At 39.3% G+C, this 18,273-nt stretch overlaps 1 protein-coding gene across 1 annotated transcript; it reads left to right on the top strand.

Annotated features, from left to right (window-relative positions):
• Positions 1-417: 417 nt before the first annotated feature.
• On the top strand, positions 418-16,495 carry lbr (lamin B receptor). Its single transcript, XM_063495635.1, has 14 exons — positions 418-553; positions 6,879-7,053; positions 7,540-7,755; positions 9,405-9,488; positions 10,232-10,418; positions 10,619-10,815; positions 11,350-11,404; positions 11,652-11,846; positions 11,947-12,050; positions 12,929-13,054; positions 13,173-13,341; positions 13,446-13,526; positions 13,952-14,074; positions 14,610-16,495. The coding sequence occupies exons 2-14, from the start codon at positions 6,883-6,885 to the stop codon at positions 14,768-14,770; spliced, it is 1,869 nt and encodes a 622-aa protein (XP_063351705.1). The 5' UTR covers positions 418-553; positions 6,879-6,882; the 3' UTR covers positions 14,771-16,495.
• Positions 16,496-18,273: the final 1,778 nt, after the last annotated feature.

Genomic DNA, 18,273 nt, shown 5'->3' with positions numbered 1-18,273 from the left:
CTGCATTTTTTTGTTACTGCAATCAGTTAAAGCAGGCTGTATTAACAAAAATAGCAACTGTTAAGTATTAACAGTTTGAAAAATACGTTTATATTATTACTATTTTTATTCCAACATTGTTAGTCTCATAATAATAATTTTCATTATGCCCTCCAGAATGTTCGCGTTTATGAAGCAAAAAAGTATTCCTATTATACATACAGTTTAATTTGGGATATTGTTGTCAATACCGCTGTTTTGTCTGACAGTAATTTGATACCGGTAAACAAAGTAGTCGTGACTCTCTCAAAGCCAATCCCAACACAGTTAAAATCCACCGTTAGCCAATGAAATCGCAGAGTCGTTTGAAATGAACGCTGGACTAACCAATCGAAAGCCTTCGCGCCTTCGAAGTCACTGGTGGGTTTTGCCCGAAGAGGGAGGGAGAACGAGTTCTACGTCAAACGTTAGCAAAGTTCGTTTTTAAAAATATTAAGCTTGATTTATTAATTCGTCGTCGTGATCGGGATATTTTAGCAGTTGTACTTACTGGAATTATTCGCGCAATATTAAGGTAAGTCCGCCTTCCAATTGCATGTGTTGGCAATGCAAAAAGCAACTACTCTTTACGTTTCTCTTTGTTGGGAAACTGGGGCTTAGCCGAAGCTAACTCAAGCTGGTCGTATAACGGCGTTGTAGGCTTTGGCTAATTTCTGAAAGGTTATCTTGTTTCTGTTGGTTGAAGTGAAAAAAAAAAAACGACAACAAAAAAATTAGTTGGACGAATTTGTTTTAACGTGTGGTGGTAACCTTGCTCTTCGATAGGTCAAGTTTTTATTAGAGTCTGTCGGTTTTGGTAAGCGGAACTGCGAGTGTAACTACCCACCTCTGTTCGGGCTACTCGCCAACAAGCAGATTAACGATAGGCAGTTCAGAATTTAGACGGTGCCCGCTAGTGAAACAGAGTCTTTAAGCGATCGCAACGTGAACGTTTAACTCAGTCGTAATTTCAGCTGCCTGTGTGTCCTTTTTTTAAAGGGTTTGTTGCGTTATCGTCAGCGAGTTTAGCTTTGCCGAACTTATTCATACGTGCCCACGTATTGTTTCTATGGCGGGTGCTTTTGCTTTCTTCGCCAACAGTATTTGAATGCATGACGTTTTCCCTCCTTTCCTTTTCTGTCGCTTGTAGTTGCATCCGCGCTATCTCGAAGCTAACTAAGCTAGCGTATTTCGTTAAAGAAACAGCTCCTGCACTTTGGCAATAACCATTATGTTATCCGAGGGTACGTGAAAAGTGTCGCTTACCCCACTAGCCGAAGCGCAAAAACTGCAGTTAAAGCGGTCAGTAAAAGCGCCGCTTTGACAAGTACTTCCAGTTATTCACATGTATGTCATATCTCACATACACATATGTATATAATTGTATAATGCATATATTTGAACGCAGTGAAAAAGGAGGAAAATGCATACAAAAGTGCGCCTTTTTTAACAGTGTGGTCGTGATACGGTTTATACTTAGTATTCTTTTTACCAGTATAGGACTGTGTGAACTACAGTATGTCTAAACACTGCAGTAACCTGACATTTGATGGCGCCTTAATAGTCCGAGTGAAGTTTGTGCTGCTGTGGGTTATCTGCCTTTCCTTTTATGTGGACCAAAATAAAACAGTTCGGTTTGTCCTACTCCAGAGATGCTCGAGTACATACCCTTTGTCCTTTTAGATGACTTATCTAACTTTTTGGTGTGAGTTTACAACTTGACTCGCATGTTACATTTCAAATGGACTGCGTACCAGGTGGGGCAGTTTTCAGCACAAAGCTGAGGGGTGGATAGGGTGGCTGCCTGTCTTCTATTTTAAACCCCACCCACGTTATAGCCATATCCTTTCATCAGCCCAAAGGGGGCATCTGAGGGGGAACTCTCCTCAGTCAGGAGACACCACATATCCCATATGGAAGCCTGCACGCGAGCCAGGAAAGCAGCATTGGGACATACTTTGGGTGTGTCGTGTTGTGAGATGGGGTGTTTGCGCAGATGCTGTGGGTTTTTGTGTTTTTCCAAGATTGGATGAGTTAGCAGTGGAAATTTATCACTTTTCCTGCTTTTTTTGTTATAACGGTGGTGACAGTTGGAGCCTTTGTAAGTTAGTCGAGTTACTGTGTGATTATAAAGGCAAACAAGAGATTGATTGTCAAGTTGAAGAAAAAGTCTTTCATTGATGGGTACACCATGCTTAATTTCTGACGTTTGATGGTAGAAAGTACAACTTTCAAAGAGTTATTATATTTAGATATTTTAATTTTCGTTTCACTATAGTTTGACTTTTTGCTTTCAGTTAGATTCCTGGTGAATGTACTTGTTTCAATTTAATTTGTAATATTTACAAAGGTTTTAATTCAGTTTTTATTAGTTTCACTTTTTAGTTTCAGATTGTAAGATCTAGGACATTCAGAACAATACAATAATATACCAATAGAGACAGTCACATCTCAGTAAATGTTGTGTAAAGTTAAAAAAACAAACAAACAAAAATAACTCAAAGCACATCCTACCTGCCATTTACCTGCCATGGAATTTTAATTAGCGTCACTGCTGACATTGGCTGTCATTGGGGTATGTGGTTTGAAACTGTTATCAGAACAGATCGGGATTAAAGCTTGAAACCATTCTTGAATGCTGTAAAGTCTGGCATTCCTTTCATGCGGTTATTAAAGTACTGATCTATCATTCTGTTGTAGAAATATATGCAATTTTCAACATTTCAGTACTAGACTAGCAAATGGTTAATGAGAAAGGGAAACCAGGATTTAAAAAAAATGTTTTTATTTATTTATTTGCAATTGTAAAATATCTTGACTTCTACCAAAGTAAAATAAACAGGACTTTTTTCCCTCCTTCCCTGAAGGGGTTTAATCGACCATTAAAATGCAGAGACTTCTGTTAATTAAGGTTATACTGGTGTTTTTTTGCTTACCTACATGAGTGGGCGAATGACACGCAGTAAGTGGCCCAGGGTAGGCTAGGATTTACCAGCCTAACCAGGTGAACTATAGTTGTGCCTAGAGCAGGGTGATATGGCCAAAAATATTTATCACGATATATATTTGAAAATTTGCGATAACGATATAAGTGACGATATAATTGATGCGAGACAAAATACAACTCCACAACTTTACTAGAGCAAAAAAACCCCATCCATTTATTTTCACTTAAACAAGCAGCTGTTTTTTATGTGCATTAAAGCTATATAAAAATTTAACAGTGCAAATGCAAATTTCGTGCTGAAAGTTTAACCAAAAGGCATTTCCAGTAGAAATGGGCTGACATATCCTGAGCATAACCATGTATAATATCCACTGAACCTAAAAAGAGGTGCTTTGCAACATTAAACTGCAGTGTGCCAAATAAAAAAGTCAAATACGTATTTTTCGGACCATAAGGTCCACAGGATTATAAGGCACATTAAGCGAAACAAAGCAGTCAGATAAATCAAACTTTATTCAACTCATTCTTCTTGCTTCCTCCACTTCTGTACCATTGATTCATTAATGCTGTATTCTATCACAGCTGCTCTATTCCCATGTTGTTGCTGTATATTAATGACTAACCTCGTATTGTGGATGGATTATCTCAGTTGTTCTCCTGACTGAAGTTTGGTCCGTTTACAGCATCCTGCCATGCGATTGCATTTGTCTCTAACCATCAGGAATCTTCACGTTAACTTTTATCGAGTGGAAAAGTGTTAGCGTTCATCCTGCAGCTTCACTGTTTATGCTATGCTAACATAGCTGTGTCGCTAGCGATCACGTAGCACATCGTTATATACCACCTAGCCCAACTTCAGTAACCCTACAAACGTCACTGCTGTTTAGTTTCCTGTCTTCATTTATGCTTGAAGTGACAGCAGAGCAGTACGTTTAAATTTTTTCAGAAGCTTAGGTAACTAGCGAGCTAACTTCCTGCTAACTTCTAACTCCGTTAAATGTAATGAATTCTGTTTTCATGGATGCCTGGATGTTAAACTTCATAGTTACACCTGGTAAAGCAGCAATGCTGATCGTTTTATTAAAGATGAAAGAATTTAGACAGTTTTTAACTCTCAGTGATGCTGCAGTGCTTGTTTGAGTTTGGGACCTGAACCGGACGGAGTTTAGGACCCAGATTACTCCCAGATTTATGAGCGCCTTAGTCCGACAAATACGGCAATAACAACTGCCGGCTTGCATGTTCTACAAAAAAAATCTGCTTTGTTGTGTATCTGACGGACAAACACCAAACCAGTTCCACATCACTGAAGTTGCACCATTTTTACAAACCAATTCTGGTTCATCCGTTTAACTCAACAATCGGCCATGTGCGTATGAAAACAAAGGCACTGCGCATGCGCGTTTTTCATTTTCTTATCGTTGCCTAACATTGTACCGGTATTACCGTGAACGGTATAATATGGCCCAGCCCTAGTTGTGCCTCACTGAATGCCGTTTAAATTATAAATATAGCTGGAAATTTAAAACACTTTATTTCCACAAAATAAGTATTTAAATATTAGAAGTCACAGAGTTAAACTGCATTCTGATAATTTGCTGCCCAAAGAGGTTATCAGCAAAGGTAAACCAGTGAATATGTGTTCAGGTCAAAAGTAGTAAATTCACTCATGAATACAGAGACAGTTTGTGTAAAATTCCTTGCCTGTTGCTGTGACTTGAATGGAGCGACTCACTGGGACAGACAGCTCTGGATAAACCTCGCAGGGACAGACTTGTCAGCAATTCTGCAGTAGTGTGTTGGTTTTCTAGACACTGAGCCTCCCAGGTCACTGATGTTCTATAATGCTGACTTTGCCTGGCCCTCCTCTTTGTGTCCAGTGATGAGCACTCCTGTAGGATTTTGCCGTTCCGTAGTGTTAGTTAATACACGTTGTCAATTGTGAAATTGTAAACTGAATATCTATAACATCACTGGGTGGATAAATAGAGACACAGCTTAAATTCAAATAAAAATAAAAAAGACAGAAATTGACTTTAATCATCATTTAAATTTACAGTACAGTTTATAACTTCTCATCTCTTTATAGGATAGGGTTGCATTATGTAGCCGAGGAATCGCGTTCACAGGAAACAAGCTTGACAGTTGGTTGCCAAAAATGGCATTTAACCTCTGTATATGAGGATGACCTCAGAAAGCTGCTGCACCACCCCTGTTCTGCCAAGATGGTTTCACACATTTGCCAAAAAAACAAAAACAAAAAAAAAAATCAGAAGTGAAGACAGAGTGGACTTTTTGTATTCCTGTGTAGTTTGGGGTTTTAGCCTTAACTGTGGATGTAGCCTTGTATTATGATGTCCTCAGGTTAGATATGTTTTGCCTTAATTCTTTTGAAGCATAAATCTTAGGTGAGTGGCCACAGCAGGCTAGTTATCTCTGGTCAGGTTGTAGTTATAGTGGAATTTTATTTTTCCTCCTCTAATTAAGTTCCTGTTTAGACTCACAGCTCTAAGCAACATCTTCTCCATGTTTGGTTTAAATATTTTCTCAATACAATTGCACTGTGCAGTTACATTATGAATTATATTTCCTGCAGTACTTTTCAAACATAGGCTGTATATAAAAGATGGTCTAAGCTTCTGGTGCAGAAAAGCCTCAAACCTGGATTCTTTGTAAATCCAGCAGGGGGCAGTGACTCTGTCTGGGGGAGAGAAATCAGTGGTTTTATGGAAGTTTGCTGTCACTTCAGTAGACACTTTAGTGCTGGGTTTCTGGTTTTAAATGCTAGTTACAGGATTAATTGAATATATCACCCTGTTAATGTTGTAAATTCTGTTCTAGTGTCCAGAAAGATGATAAAGCCGGTTACACTCTGTGTCCACAGGCTGTGTTTTTTACACTGGAAGAGCTCGTATTCTCATTTTAAGAGCACATTTTAAGAAGTTTTTATTACTAGGTTATAAAATCCACATTCTTCATTGTTTTTCCATGTGACAGTGTTTTCATTATTCTCACATCTGCTTGATATTTGGTCATGAGAAATATAAGACTGATAAGTGCAGTAATGATCGAAAAGTCTTCTTTTCAGCTGAGAGCTCCTTGAGCACAACTGGTAATAATGCTGTATTTTAGGTGTGTTTTTCTGCTGAGCATTTAGTGTGGTTTATAGAATTTGGATAAAAAATAAACACAGAGGGAGCAAAAAACACTGCATATAGATGGATGACAGGTTGCTTACCGGTCATGTGCAATGTCTGATTTGTTGGTTGGATCCAGCAAATCGGCTTGTCATTCTTGGCTTCAGAATGTTAAGATGGTTATGTGAAAATATTCTCCTTCATAACAGGACCTCACTAACATGATGCTGCTGCTGCTTCATTCTGTGTTTGCAAAGTACATTCTGCGAGAATGTTCAAGTTTTGAGACCGTTGTCATACTGTGGTGCATCAGAGCAACTTAAGATGACTAACGATATTTAAGATCAGTCACTACAGATTTATTGCCCGACCACCGTTGCACTTTATCAAAAGTTCAAAGTTACTGCCAAAGCTGTCAAGTGAAAGTGAAAACACTGAGATGTTGAGATGCTGCTATTGTTGTCTTTCAAGCTTCGTTGTCTTTCACATGCTGTGCTTCAGTGGTACGAAAGGAGACAGAAGGGGCCGCCTGCAGTGACGAGGCCATTGTTTCAAATGATTGAGCCTTACTGTAAATACCAGTGGCAGGTTTAAATTGATCATTATTTAACAAGTTAGTCCTGCTCTGCTTTTCCTGATATCTCCTGTCAGTCTGGTCGAGTCTCTTTGCTCCTCTCTCTTGTCCTCTCTGTTTCACTTTCAGCCACTTTCTCCCCTGCTTGTTGTACTTCCTTCTGTACTGAGCTCTTGCTCTGTTTTGATTAACTCCTTGTCAGGTCAATGAAGATGCCTACTTTGAAGTACCAGAAAGGGGACACTGTGATGGGCCGCTGGCCCGGCAGCAGCCTGTACTATCAGGTCAAGGTGCTGGGCTTTGATTCCAAAAGCCAGCTCTACACTGTCATCTACAAAGATGGTACAGAGCTGGAGCTCAAGGAGCAAGACATTAAGGTAGGACCAGAGTCACATGCTCTTGTGAACTGCAGCTGACTCTTCACTCGGTTTCACTGAGTGCTTTATTGTGAATTTTTTTTTTCTTTTTTTCTTTTTTCTCAACATTGAAGTCAGATCTGCACATTAACCACTGTGGGTGTAGGTTCAAACCATGAAGCGCTGATGCTTTAAATTAGTTATATTTTTGTTCTAAAGGAAAGATAAAAGAGAAAACTCAGACTGGATTGTTAATCAGTGATGATACTGGTATGTAGTTATTAAGTCATGTAAAAGGGATCACTGTAGCTGTAATGTCTATAGCATTCTACTAATAGTTAAGGTGTAGAACTGTCATGGGTATGGTCAGGAATATATTTCAACTGTAAGATGATGCTCTGTGAAAATTCAGCCTCAGTTTTTAATCTTTATCATTTAAAAAATGTTGCAAACGTATAGCAGTCCCCTTTCAGTTTTTTTCTCCCCCCGATTGTTATTTTCCCTCAGAGCGTCACTGGTTTCCAGACCCGCTCCCGTTCTCGCTCTCGTTCCCGCTCACCAGGCCGCCGTCGCAGCCGTTCACGCTCCCCGGCAAGGACCACACGTCGTTCGTCATCTCGTACAGCGGCAGCCGTCGCTGCAACAGCAATCACAGAGAGTACACCGTCTTCTCGCAGGGATACCAGGCTGAAGGATACAGTGGAAGTGAGGCTCAGCCCTGTGGTAAGTGCTTATGCTGCCTTGTCATTGTCTGATTATAGAATATTGGTGATTGTCAAAAACATGATAAGGAGAAGCTGAAGAATGCCAGCAGAAAGCGTATAAATGCAGGTAACTGTTATAATGAAGACATTATACTACATATAGAGAGTCTCTTCTTTAGTTACCTGACTATATCAGTGTTATATAGTCCCTTCTGTCTGTTCCACCTGTTCGCCTGACTACCATGGGACTCAGAGCCTTTAGTTGTTCTGCCGTGAGACTTTAGAACACATCCACCAGATTTCTGGACTACAAACTCCCTCTCTGTACTTTTAAATCACATCTTAAAACCCATCTATTCAGAATTGCATACACTTCATCATGCCTCAGTCTTAGTCTGTTTTTTACTTTAATTAGCTTTTATAGTTGTTTTTTTGTTGTCTTTACCTTATGTTTTTAATTATTTTGTATTAATGTAAGGTGACCTTGAAGGTCTTGAAAGGTGCCTATAAATAAAATGTATTATCATTATTATTATTATTATTATTATTATTATCATTATATCAGTCATTTCACTGCAATGCCGTTTGCCAATGGGTTGCTTAGACAGACATAGTCTTGTCAAAGTCACCCTTCATAAAACTTGACACCCATCAAACGATGTAATCAGTCAGAAATGTGTCCAGATAATATTTGGAGTTGGAAGTTGAAGAATTAAGAAGCAGAAAGCTAAGGACGCACTAAGTACTTCATGAGACGCTCGCAACGATAAAAGTGAACTGTGACTAGATGACAGTCCTCTCCACCCTCAGAGCAGCACTTGTCTTCATTGCTTTCTGTTTCAGTTATAGTAATCTTTCATAAGGTCCTGGACCAATGGGTTCTTTTTTTTTTTTTTTTTTTTAAATTCTTTTTTTTTTGTTGATAGTGGTTGTGTGCTTAATGAAGTCCTGCTATTTCACCTTGCCACATGAGTATATTATTTCACTTGTAGTGATTTATTTATTTATATATTTCTTTTTTGTGGAGAGTGCTCCTTAGTGTGCCATAGCATGAGATTGTAATGTGTACTGTGGATTCTTCTTGTGCATACAAAGGATGTGCAAAACTAGATATGTAAACATTGCTGCCATTGCTAATGCCAGACAGATAAACATATTTTTAGTTTATTAATGTACAACACAAGTTACCGGTTCAAAGACGTTGTAGTGCCCACAGATTTGGCCAAATTATGCACCAGGGTGTGAAATACTAGAATGGAAATTCAGGTGCCACACATTTCAGTTACACTTAAAACATGATTTGGTTAACAAGGAACGTGATGACTGGACTAATGCAAATGTTTGTGTTTTTTCCCCTCGTTTAAACAACTGTAGATTTGTTGCCAGGAACATCCCTACCCAAAATACGTTTTAAAAAAAGTGTGTGCAGTACAGAAGTTGTCCCATTAACTGTGAAATAGCCCACAGATTTCTGGCAAGATCCAGTCCATTATCAAATGTCTTAATTCATCAGTACCTTGTCCTTGTGGGGAAATTGTGAGTCATTCATTCTGGTGTTTGACCATAACACAATCACAGTCCCTCTGTATGTTCCTCACATTGTTTTTTATTTTTTTTGTTTTTGTCTCTGTCATTTCCATCAATCACCCTCCATTGTTTGCTGAGCAGGAACAGACAAAGGCAGCAGAGAACAGTAGCAACAATAAGCATGAAAAGAAAGAGGAGAATAACACTGCTAGCAAAGTGATTGAGGTGAGTTTTGTCTTGCAATTTAAAAAAAAAAAGTGTCAAAACTTTTATTTAAAAAGGTTCAAGTGTCTCAAAATAATTGGCTCATAGAAGAACATTTGTGCAGACCACTCCAAGTGAAAAGGTTTTAAACAGAACTAAAAGGCTCTGAGGTAAGTTGCAGCTGATGGAATGTCATGATGCATGCACGTCGGGGGCCCATGTGTGTTTTCTAACTGAGGGGGGCTCCTCTCACAAGACTGTACTTCATTTAACTAGTCACATGTTGCACTAGCATGTGCTGCCTCTTTACTGTGCCTGTTTCTGACAGTCTAAAGTCCTGTGTGCAGTAATCTGTGCTGCATTTAAGTTAAGATATAAAACTTTTCCTTCTTTGACTTTAATGTTTATTTACTGCAGATTTCTGACAGTTTATTTGTTGTTTTTTGCTGAAAAAAGATGTTCTTTTCATAGCAGCAAACGGCAATGATCTTTATTGGGCTAAGACACTTAATCTCCTAATTATTTCATTCATGTATTTTGTCAGTGTAGGTAGTAGTGTAGGCTTGTAGGTGTAGGTAGTTTTGTGTTGTGATATTTCGATATTAGTAACTTTGTTTCTTGTTCTATCGGTTTCCTCTGTATGAGATGCAAATAGTTGGATTGCATTATCCTACTGATTGGCTGAAATTGTTATGCTTTTGAGTTGTATTAATATGAATTGTTGACTTGTGTCCAATTCTAAATAACCCAAAATCTTATTCCAGAAGTCTGAAGCTAAGGTGGAGGCAGAGTCTGAGAAAAACCAAGGCCCTTATAATCTACGCCGTAGGAAGGCTGACGGAGATGCCAAGCCAGCTGAAGCCAAACCAGATCAGCCAGAAAAAAAGGCTAAGGAGGCTGCAGCCCCGTCCACCATCCCCTCCGCCCCACTCGACTTTGGAGGGAAGATAGGTAGGAGGATAGGAAAAATGCATTTTCATGCCACAGCCTCACTGCTGTGAGCTTGTACGGAACTCGGTGTATTTGTAATCAGTCAGTTAATTTTTTGTGTGTCTATCTATCGGAGCATGGTGGTAGAGATGCCGAGGGAAAGCTGAACCTGACCAAACTGATATTGTTAATATTCCTGCTGTTTCTTGTCTTGCCTACAGGAGCGTACTTCTGGCTGCTCTTCTTGCCAGCCTGGGTTCTCTTTGTAATACTTCAAGGCAACCTAACGGACCCCAGTCTGATCAACGCCCCCCCTCCTCTGCCTCCACTTGACACCTTCTGGGATGCCCAGGCTCTTGGCTTTGTCATCCTCTGGATCTTATTTCAGGCACTGCTTTACATCCTGCCAGTTGGAAAAGTGAGTGAGAAGATCTGAAATTTTTAAATACAAAGACAAATTTGTGAGAAGTGTAGTCATGCACAAATGCAGTGTGGGTTCCCTCTTCCTGTGTAATACCAGCACAGGCAGACTAATAAGATGCTGGCTAACTCTCTTTATGAACAAGAATGGGAAACATCCACCTGTGCTGGATTGATTGTTTGTTTGTTTGTTTGTTTGTTCTGGCATTAGGCAGAAATTGGATTAAGGGTCAGGAGTGACCCTTCACAGAACAAAGGGAAGCTCTTGTTTTTTTTGTTTGTGTGTTGTTGTTTTTTTTTAAGATCCTGAGCCTTGTGTACTGCTTTGCATCCTACACTAACTGTGCTTACTCTCTCCTCACTGAGTGGCTAAATCACATCCACGTGATGTATTTCTTTAAACAGCTTTTCAGTCTAAAAAGCACTTTGTCAGAATCTACATCCTAAGTTGATGTTTGGCTTTCAGCTTCAATCTCTCTTTTTCCAAGTCGCTCCACTAAAGTGCTGCCGGTGTTTGTCTCTTTTTCTCTAGCTGAGTGAGGGCATGCCACTGAGGTCTGGAGTGAGGCTGAAGTACAGAACCAATGGTGAGTCTGTGTGAAGCAACTCCCAATAAGAACATACTACTAAGTCACGTCACTGACGATCACTCATTTGTAACTGTAGCTTTATCTGAACCGATAAATGTCTCTGTCCTTTTTTTCTTTTTTTTTTTTTGTGCTACACTGTTTACAGCAAAGAACTATAGTCATTTATTTGTGTCATGATATTTATTATTATTATTCTAGTTGTGGTGTTCAGTATATTTTTTTCAGCCTCTGTGTGTACCTCCAGGTTTCTTTGCCATAATGGTGAGTGCTATAGTGGTGGCAGTAGCAGTGCACCAGGGTGCTGATCTTACCTACATCCACAGCCACTTCCTCCAGCTGGCGACTGCCACCTTCATCATCTCCATCCTGCTCAGCATCTACCTGTATGTCCGCTCTCGCTATGCCGCCTCAGAAGAGCTGGCACTGGGGGGAAACTCAGGTAAGAAGCTTGCGTACATTCTGTTGTGCCCCTTCATCTGTTTAATTTGCCAGTTTATGTAAATCAGCAGACCTTGAGTTTGCTTCTGTCTTTTCTCCAGGCAATGTGGTTTATGACTTTTTCAAAGGACGTGAACTTAATCCCCGCATCAAAAACTTTGATCTGAAATTCTTCTGTGAGATGCGCCCTGGACTCATTGGCTGGGTGGGTTGTCTTTGTTTCATTAGTTCTGCTTCATCTGTTTAAAATTAGTCTGAAGCACACATTGTGCTCTCTGCTGGCCATCCAGGGAAATACCTTTTAAATTTAAGTCATCTGATATAACTAAACGAGTTCCTTGTGTCTGTCTGCTGCTGTAGGGTTAAATTAGACCATCAGTTTAGATTTGATTTAAAGAAGAAAGACGTTCCTTCTATATTGAGCTGAATATCTTTGAATCTTTTAAATTTATTTATTTATTTTTTTTTTTAAGTTTAGGTTAGGGAAAGTGATAGAAATGTACTACTGACTAAGTAAAGTGTGTTAAGAAGATGGAATGAGTCCTTTGAGGAGTTCATGAATAAAGAAAATGAGACATAAGAGACCGATAAACGACAGTTAGTGAATGAGGAAGTGAGGGCAGCTATAAAGAGTACGAGGAGTGGAAAGATTGTTAATCTTGATGACACTTATGGAGATATGAGGTGAGATGGGTAGGGAGAGATAGAGCAGTGGACTTTTGAGTCACGTGCGAAACCACAAAAGTTGTTGGGCGTATTGGATGTGTAGCAACCACTGGTTGGTAGGAAAACTGGTATAAGGGGTATCCCTGACTGGTCACACCTGCGTGAATAGGGCCTTATTCATGTCATCCTTTGTTGTTACATGTCCAAAATGGCAGCCAAAGTTAATATCACTTGGTTGGTGGTCATGTGTCTACAAAACCTCAATAGTTTAAAGTATGCTGCTTTGATGCTGCCTCAGCATTAGGTTTTCCCACACATTTTAACATTTTTTGCGTTCTCCACAAATGGCAGTTCTGCGTTACGGGTGATCAGGAATCTTTCCTAATAATTTTAGTTCTGTGTGTTTTATGCGTGCAGTGTTTGATCAACTTTGCCATGGCGTTGGCTGAGATGAAGAAGCACAATCTTGATGCTCCATCATATGCCATGATCCTAGTGAACCTGTTCCAGCTGCTCTACGTGGTGGACGGCCTCTGGAATGAGGTAAGCTCAGCAGAGTATTTTTCTATGCCAATTTTACACGAAGTAACTGGTTGTAAACTTGCCAGTTTATCTGTTGTTCAGACCAAATGAATGATGGATGAATGTGTTTGTTTCGAAGGAGGCTATCCTGACCACCATGGACTTGATGCATGATGGTTTTGGCTTCATGTTGGCTTTTGGTGATCTGGTGTGGGTTCCTTTTACGTACACCTTGCAAGCGTATTACCTGGTCCTCCATCCCAACGCCCTGAGCCTGCCAGCAGTCATAGCCATCGTCACACTCAAATGTGAGGGAGAGCATGAAACTGAATTCACTCACCCTCTTCATATGTTTTTAATATTTTGCTGAGTCATTCTGGTGTTTGATGTGTCCTTTCTCTCTGTATTTCAGTGATTGGCTTCTATATCTTCAGAAAATCCAACTCTGAGAAGAATGCATTCAGGAGAAACCCATCCGACCCTAAACTGTCCTGTAAGTTCTCCTGTGGGCTTATCCCAAATTAAGTCTCGGTTATGCAACAGGCTCATGTTTCTTTTCCTGATGAACATTCTTTATTGCCCTCTGAGGTAATAGTACTGAGATGAAATAGTCCACTAAATACACTCTTTCTTTTTCTTTTTTTCTGATTCTGATTTTTTTTTTTTTTTTTTAATTAACCCCTCAGCTGTTGAAGGCTGATGGGGTTCTATTGCCCACATGGTACCCAGTCCTTTTTTTTCATTCAGTTTATAATACTCATCAGTCTAAACAGCAATCTGATGCAGTGTTAGAATGGCCTAAATCTTAATTATCAACATTACATAAAGAGAAAATGAAATGAAACACAAATGAGTTATTGCATGTTTCTCAGTACATGTTGGTGCTCTTCAGTCATCTTTTTATTCTTGTCTCTCCAGATTTGAAAACGATCCCTACAGCTACAGGGAAAAGTCTGCTGGTCTCTGGATGGTGGGGAGTGGTTCGCCACCCTAACTATTTGGGAGACCTCATCATGGCTCTGGCCTGGTCCCTACCCTGTGGTGAGTTTGCTTGGCATTTACAGTTAATGTAATAAAGAATGTAGGATGCTAAATACAAAACAAGTCGAGAGCAGGACAGGCAGAGGAGTTTGTAGCAGCACAGAAGCACCCTATTATTTTTAAGTTCATGTCATTTTTATATAGCACCAAATCAAAACAAGTCGCCTTAAGGTGCTTTATATTGTAAGGTAAAGACCCAACAATAAAACAGAAAACGCCAACAATCAGACAGCCCCCCTGTGAGCCAGCACTTTTGTTACAATAGGAAGGAAGCAGTCCCTTTTAACAGGAAGAAACCTCCTGCAGAACCAAGCCCAGAGAGGGGCGACCATTGTGTGGGGGTGATCGGTAAACTAATGGTAAACTGCAGCTCCTTCACATAGTGGGCTGTCAGTAAATTTGAAGTCGTAGTTAATCTGTGAATGTTTCCATTTGTCTTGAGTGTCTCTCTGATGTTTCTGATATTAACTTGGAAAAAAAATGTTCTGGAGTACCGTCAGGCTAAAGCGATGTGGGCCTTGTTTTGTCCCTGCAGGTTTCAGCCACCTCCTGCCGTGGTACTACATGATCTACTTCATCATCCTGCTCGTACACCGAGACTCACGTGACATGAGCGAGTGCAGGAGGAAGTACGGCTCGGCGTGGGACGAGTACTGCAGAACTGTCCGCTACCGGATCATCCCCCGCGTCTACTGAGGAAATCGACCCTGGACACTCAGAGCTGAGGACATTTATTTGTTTGTTTTAAACCCAGTATAAACAGCTGTGTGAAGGCTCCCAAAATATGAATGGATTGACCGATTTGACCTTTTGTACTTTTTATTTTTTTGATTGCTTAATTCTGAACTGAAGGAGCACTGAATTTTTGATGATCATGATATTATGGACTTTTTGAAAATTGCCTTTTTTATAATTAAAAAAAAAAAATTAAAATGTATACATAAAAGTTTACAAAATGAGGGGGAAAATGAAACACCTCTGCTAGGAATGTCTTGTTAGGATGTATATTTTTGTATATACATATTTTGTTTTTATACTTAAAGAATAACACACCACACGCTTATGTTTTTGGTACATGTTACCGTGCCCCAATTCTAAAAATTTTACAGCATCAGCTTGGCTAATACAGATGATTTTGTAAGTATGGCTTCCTGTTAGGAATTCTGTGGCTTGTGCATATTGTGAAGGATGGGATGGAAAAATGCTACCCTCTCTGATAAGCTGTACAGTGGAACTAGGACTCGTGTTTCTTCTCAGGACCAGGGATGTTGTCAGAAAGTCAGATTAGAAAAGTTTTGTCTTAATTTTGATGTGAATACTTTTATAGAGAGATCTAGTTTTGATTTGAAATTGTAAAAATTATATTAGAGGCTTTGAGAAAAATGCACTAATGCGTCAAAGCATTTTTTTTTCTTTCTTTCTTTTTGCGTGATCACTTCCAAAGTGTTTAAATTTGGCTTTGCTACCTCAGATTCACTCACTGTCCACTTCTTCCTCCTTGGTGCTCTCTGGGAGGCAGTGTGTGTAATTATGAGTGTAATGTCACAGCTACATGACATAAACTTGTGAATATGTAATTTTCTAATATGAACATGTGGCAAGTCTCCACATCACAGGTGATGGAACTTTGTTTGTTTTGTTTTTTTTCACCTCCCCACATTTCCCACAGTTGTTTCTAGATGTTTGCCTCATCGTGTTCTGGGTGATGATTTCTCTGCAGTGTCACATCAATTTGGCGTTTTTATCTTTTCAAGCTTTAACTTGCCAGGTCAGCTGACACTTAGTGAAGTTTATACTGTGACAACATGAGGAGCAGTCGACTGTGTAAGCATTTGTAACCTGTGCATTTTCAAATCCAAATTAAGTATTTTTATGCCCGTGCAACTGTAGGCGATAATACAAGTAGCAATAGATAACTCCATTAGGTAGCATTTTTTTTTTATGCTGTTCTGACTGAATACCATGTAAATATTTTTTTTTAATCATGTTTTAATTAAAGTAAGTAAAAGTAGTAATGCCAGTAATGTTTCTCATTAGATATTTAATGTTGCTTTTTAATTTTGACCACTGTAGATGTTTCCACACTTAGATCTGCCATGGTTCTAGACAAAATTCAGAATTGATTAAAGCGTTTTAGAAAGGTGTATATACTCTTCACCTGATTAGAGGGGGGAAAACAATTAAGTCTGATCCTTGAGACGTTGACCATTCTCTTTGCTCCAGGACCCATTGTGGTAATACAAAACTTGTTTGCTTTGACTGTGACTGGTGAGCAATACTTTGGATGTATTTTGATATATGACAGCAATAAATAAGGATATTAACTAGTCCAGGAGGCTGCCTATCAGTTCTGTGACAGCAACTGGACAAAGCTAATCTGTACAAATGTTGCGGCATGAAATAAAGAATTACAGTATTTCATTTTCTTGTCTGTATTTATTTACTTCATTTGAAAAGGGAGAATCTGGAATATTAACAGAAATGTTGGTGGCTGGCTTTAATGAGACATGAGTGAGTGTCTCTCTCCCAGAGCAGACTGGACAGGAAGGTGTTTCAGCCTTGCTCCACATCTGGAGGTTTGTATGGCTGGGTGAGATGTCACATACAGCTTGGATTAGACATTTGATGTCCTAGGGCTCTGCATCAGATATCTGTCCAAGTGAGCCTTCATTTTTTTTTTTTTTTTTTTTTTCTTTGCCTGTCCCGTTTGGTTCTTTTGCCATCAGAATTATTGTCTAAAGGCAAAGAAAGATGCCCAACGGATTTACTTTACCAAATGGACCATCCCGGCCTTGCCGTATTGGTCTATTTGATTCACCTTTGTTTTTATTGTTTATTTTATTTTATTTTCACTTGCTACACACAGGACAGACATGACTGGGGGAAAGAAAAGGGAGAAAGAAACAGGTAGGGAAAGAAAAACAGCAGGGAAGAGGAAAGGTGAGAAAGGGCAAAAAACCAAAAACCAACAAAACAAACAGTGAGCCTTCATTTTATTGGATTCTCCCATTTAATCCAAGCTCCCTGCTCCCTCATGCATGCCATCTTCTGGGGAAGAGATGAGAGCCCTAGAACTAGGGCTGGGCGATAGAACGATAACGATATGTATTGCGAAATAACTTTTTCTCGATAGAAAAATTAAACTATTGCGATAGACCTCATCTCTCTTGCTCTCTTAAAAAAAAAAAAGAACAGCCAATCCAAATTAAGTAGCGCAGAGCCGAACCAATCACAGCCGCAGCGTCACGTCACGTGACTTGTTACGTACAGCACAAGTGCCAAGCCGCACATGTGTATTTGTTTGGGAAGCAGCCAGCCGCTGTGCCGCCTGGGTAATGGAGGAAATGAGTGCGCCAACTAGAGAAAAATCAACCGAGAGCGTGACCGAAGGTTACCGAAGAGAAAACAGATGATGGTTCCAATTCCGGAGAGATTGTCCAACGGAAGGGCCATAGAAGTTCCGTAGTGTGAAGGTATTTCGGCTATTTCAAGTCTGACAAAAAACAGAGTAGCGCGCACTGTAAATTGTGCCGAAAGCAAGTCTGGAAATACAATAAACCGGTGCATGCTCAATCTCTGACTGAAAGCGCTAATTCGTCATTCGGCTTTTGTCAGACTAAAGTTTATTTATTTTTATATATATATATATATATATATATATATATATATATATATATATATATATGAAGAATGTTCAGTTAGCATCTTTATTTTAAAACAGTTTGAAAAGCTAAGCTATACAACAAGGAGAGAGTGAGAATTTCCTTTTAGTTCTCAGTTTATTTGATACTGACAAAAGTTTGTCTGTTCTTCTGTAAAACAAACTAAGATTTATTTTTAGAATTAATATTTTGTTTCTAAGTGGAATTGACAATTTAGTAGTCTGTTTTGTTTGTTCTATTTTGAAACTTAAATGCTTTAGCGGCTGCCTTTTGTGTAGTTTGCAATATTTGCCTATTTATCTGAAAAAGTCTCATGTTCCTTAAGTACATCTACCCTGTTGAACTTATTATGGGAAATAAATATTTAAATCAAAACAAGCTGCTGATTATTTCACAAATATAGTTATTTGGCTTATATCGTGATATATATCGTTATCGCCTGAAATGAAAAAAACAAATCGTGATATGAAAAAATCTTATATCGCCCAGCTCTACCTAGAACTTGTTGTATTGAGGCTCCACAGTCCTGATCACAGA

This window comes from Pelmatolapia mariae, linkage group LG15, assembly GCF_036321145.2.
Source record: "Pelmatolapia mariae isolate MD_Pm_ZW linkage group LG15, Pm_UMD_F_2, whole genome shotgun sequence".
In the NCBI taxonomy this organism is placed as follows: domain Eukaryota; kingdom Metazoa; phylum Chordata; class Actinopteri; order Cichliformes; family Cichlidae; genus Pelmatolapia; species Pelmatolapia mariae.
Note: the sequence above shows the minus strand (reverse complement) of the source record. Positions and strands in the feature narration are given on the sequence as shown.

Excerpts from the sequence above, each read along its gene's own strand:
- lbr (XM_063495635.1), top strand. The coding sequence starts at position 6,883 with ATGAAGATGCCTACTTTGAAGTACCAGAAAGGGGACACTGTGATGGGC. Across the intron at positions 11,847-11,946 it reads GGCACTGGGGGGAAACTCAG|GCAATGTGGTTTATGACTTT; the intron begins GTAAGAAGCTTG and ends TCTTTTCTCCAG. Across the intron at positions 13,055-13,172 it reads TGGACGGCCTCTGGAATGAG|GAGGCTATCCTGACCACCAT; the intron begins GTAAGCTCAGCA and ends TTTGTTTCGAAG.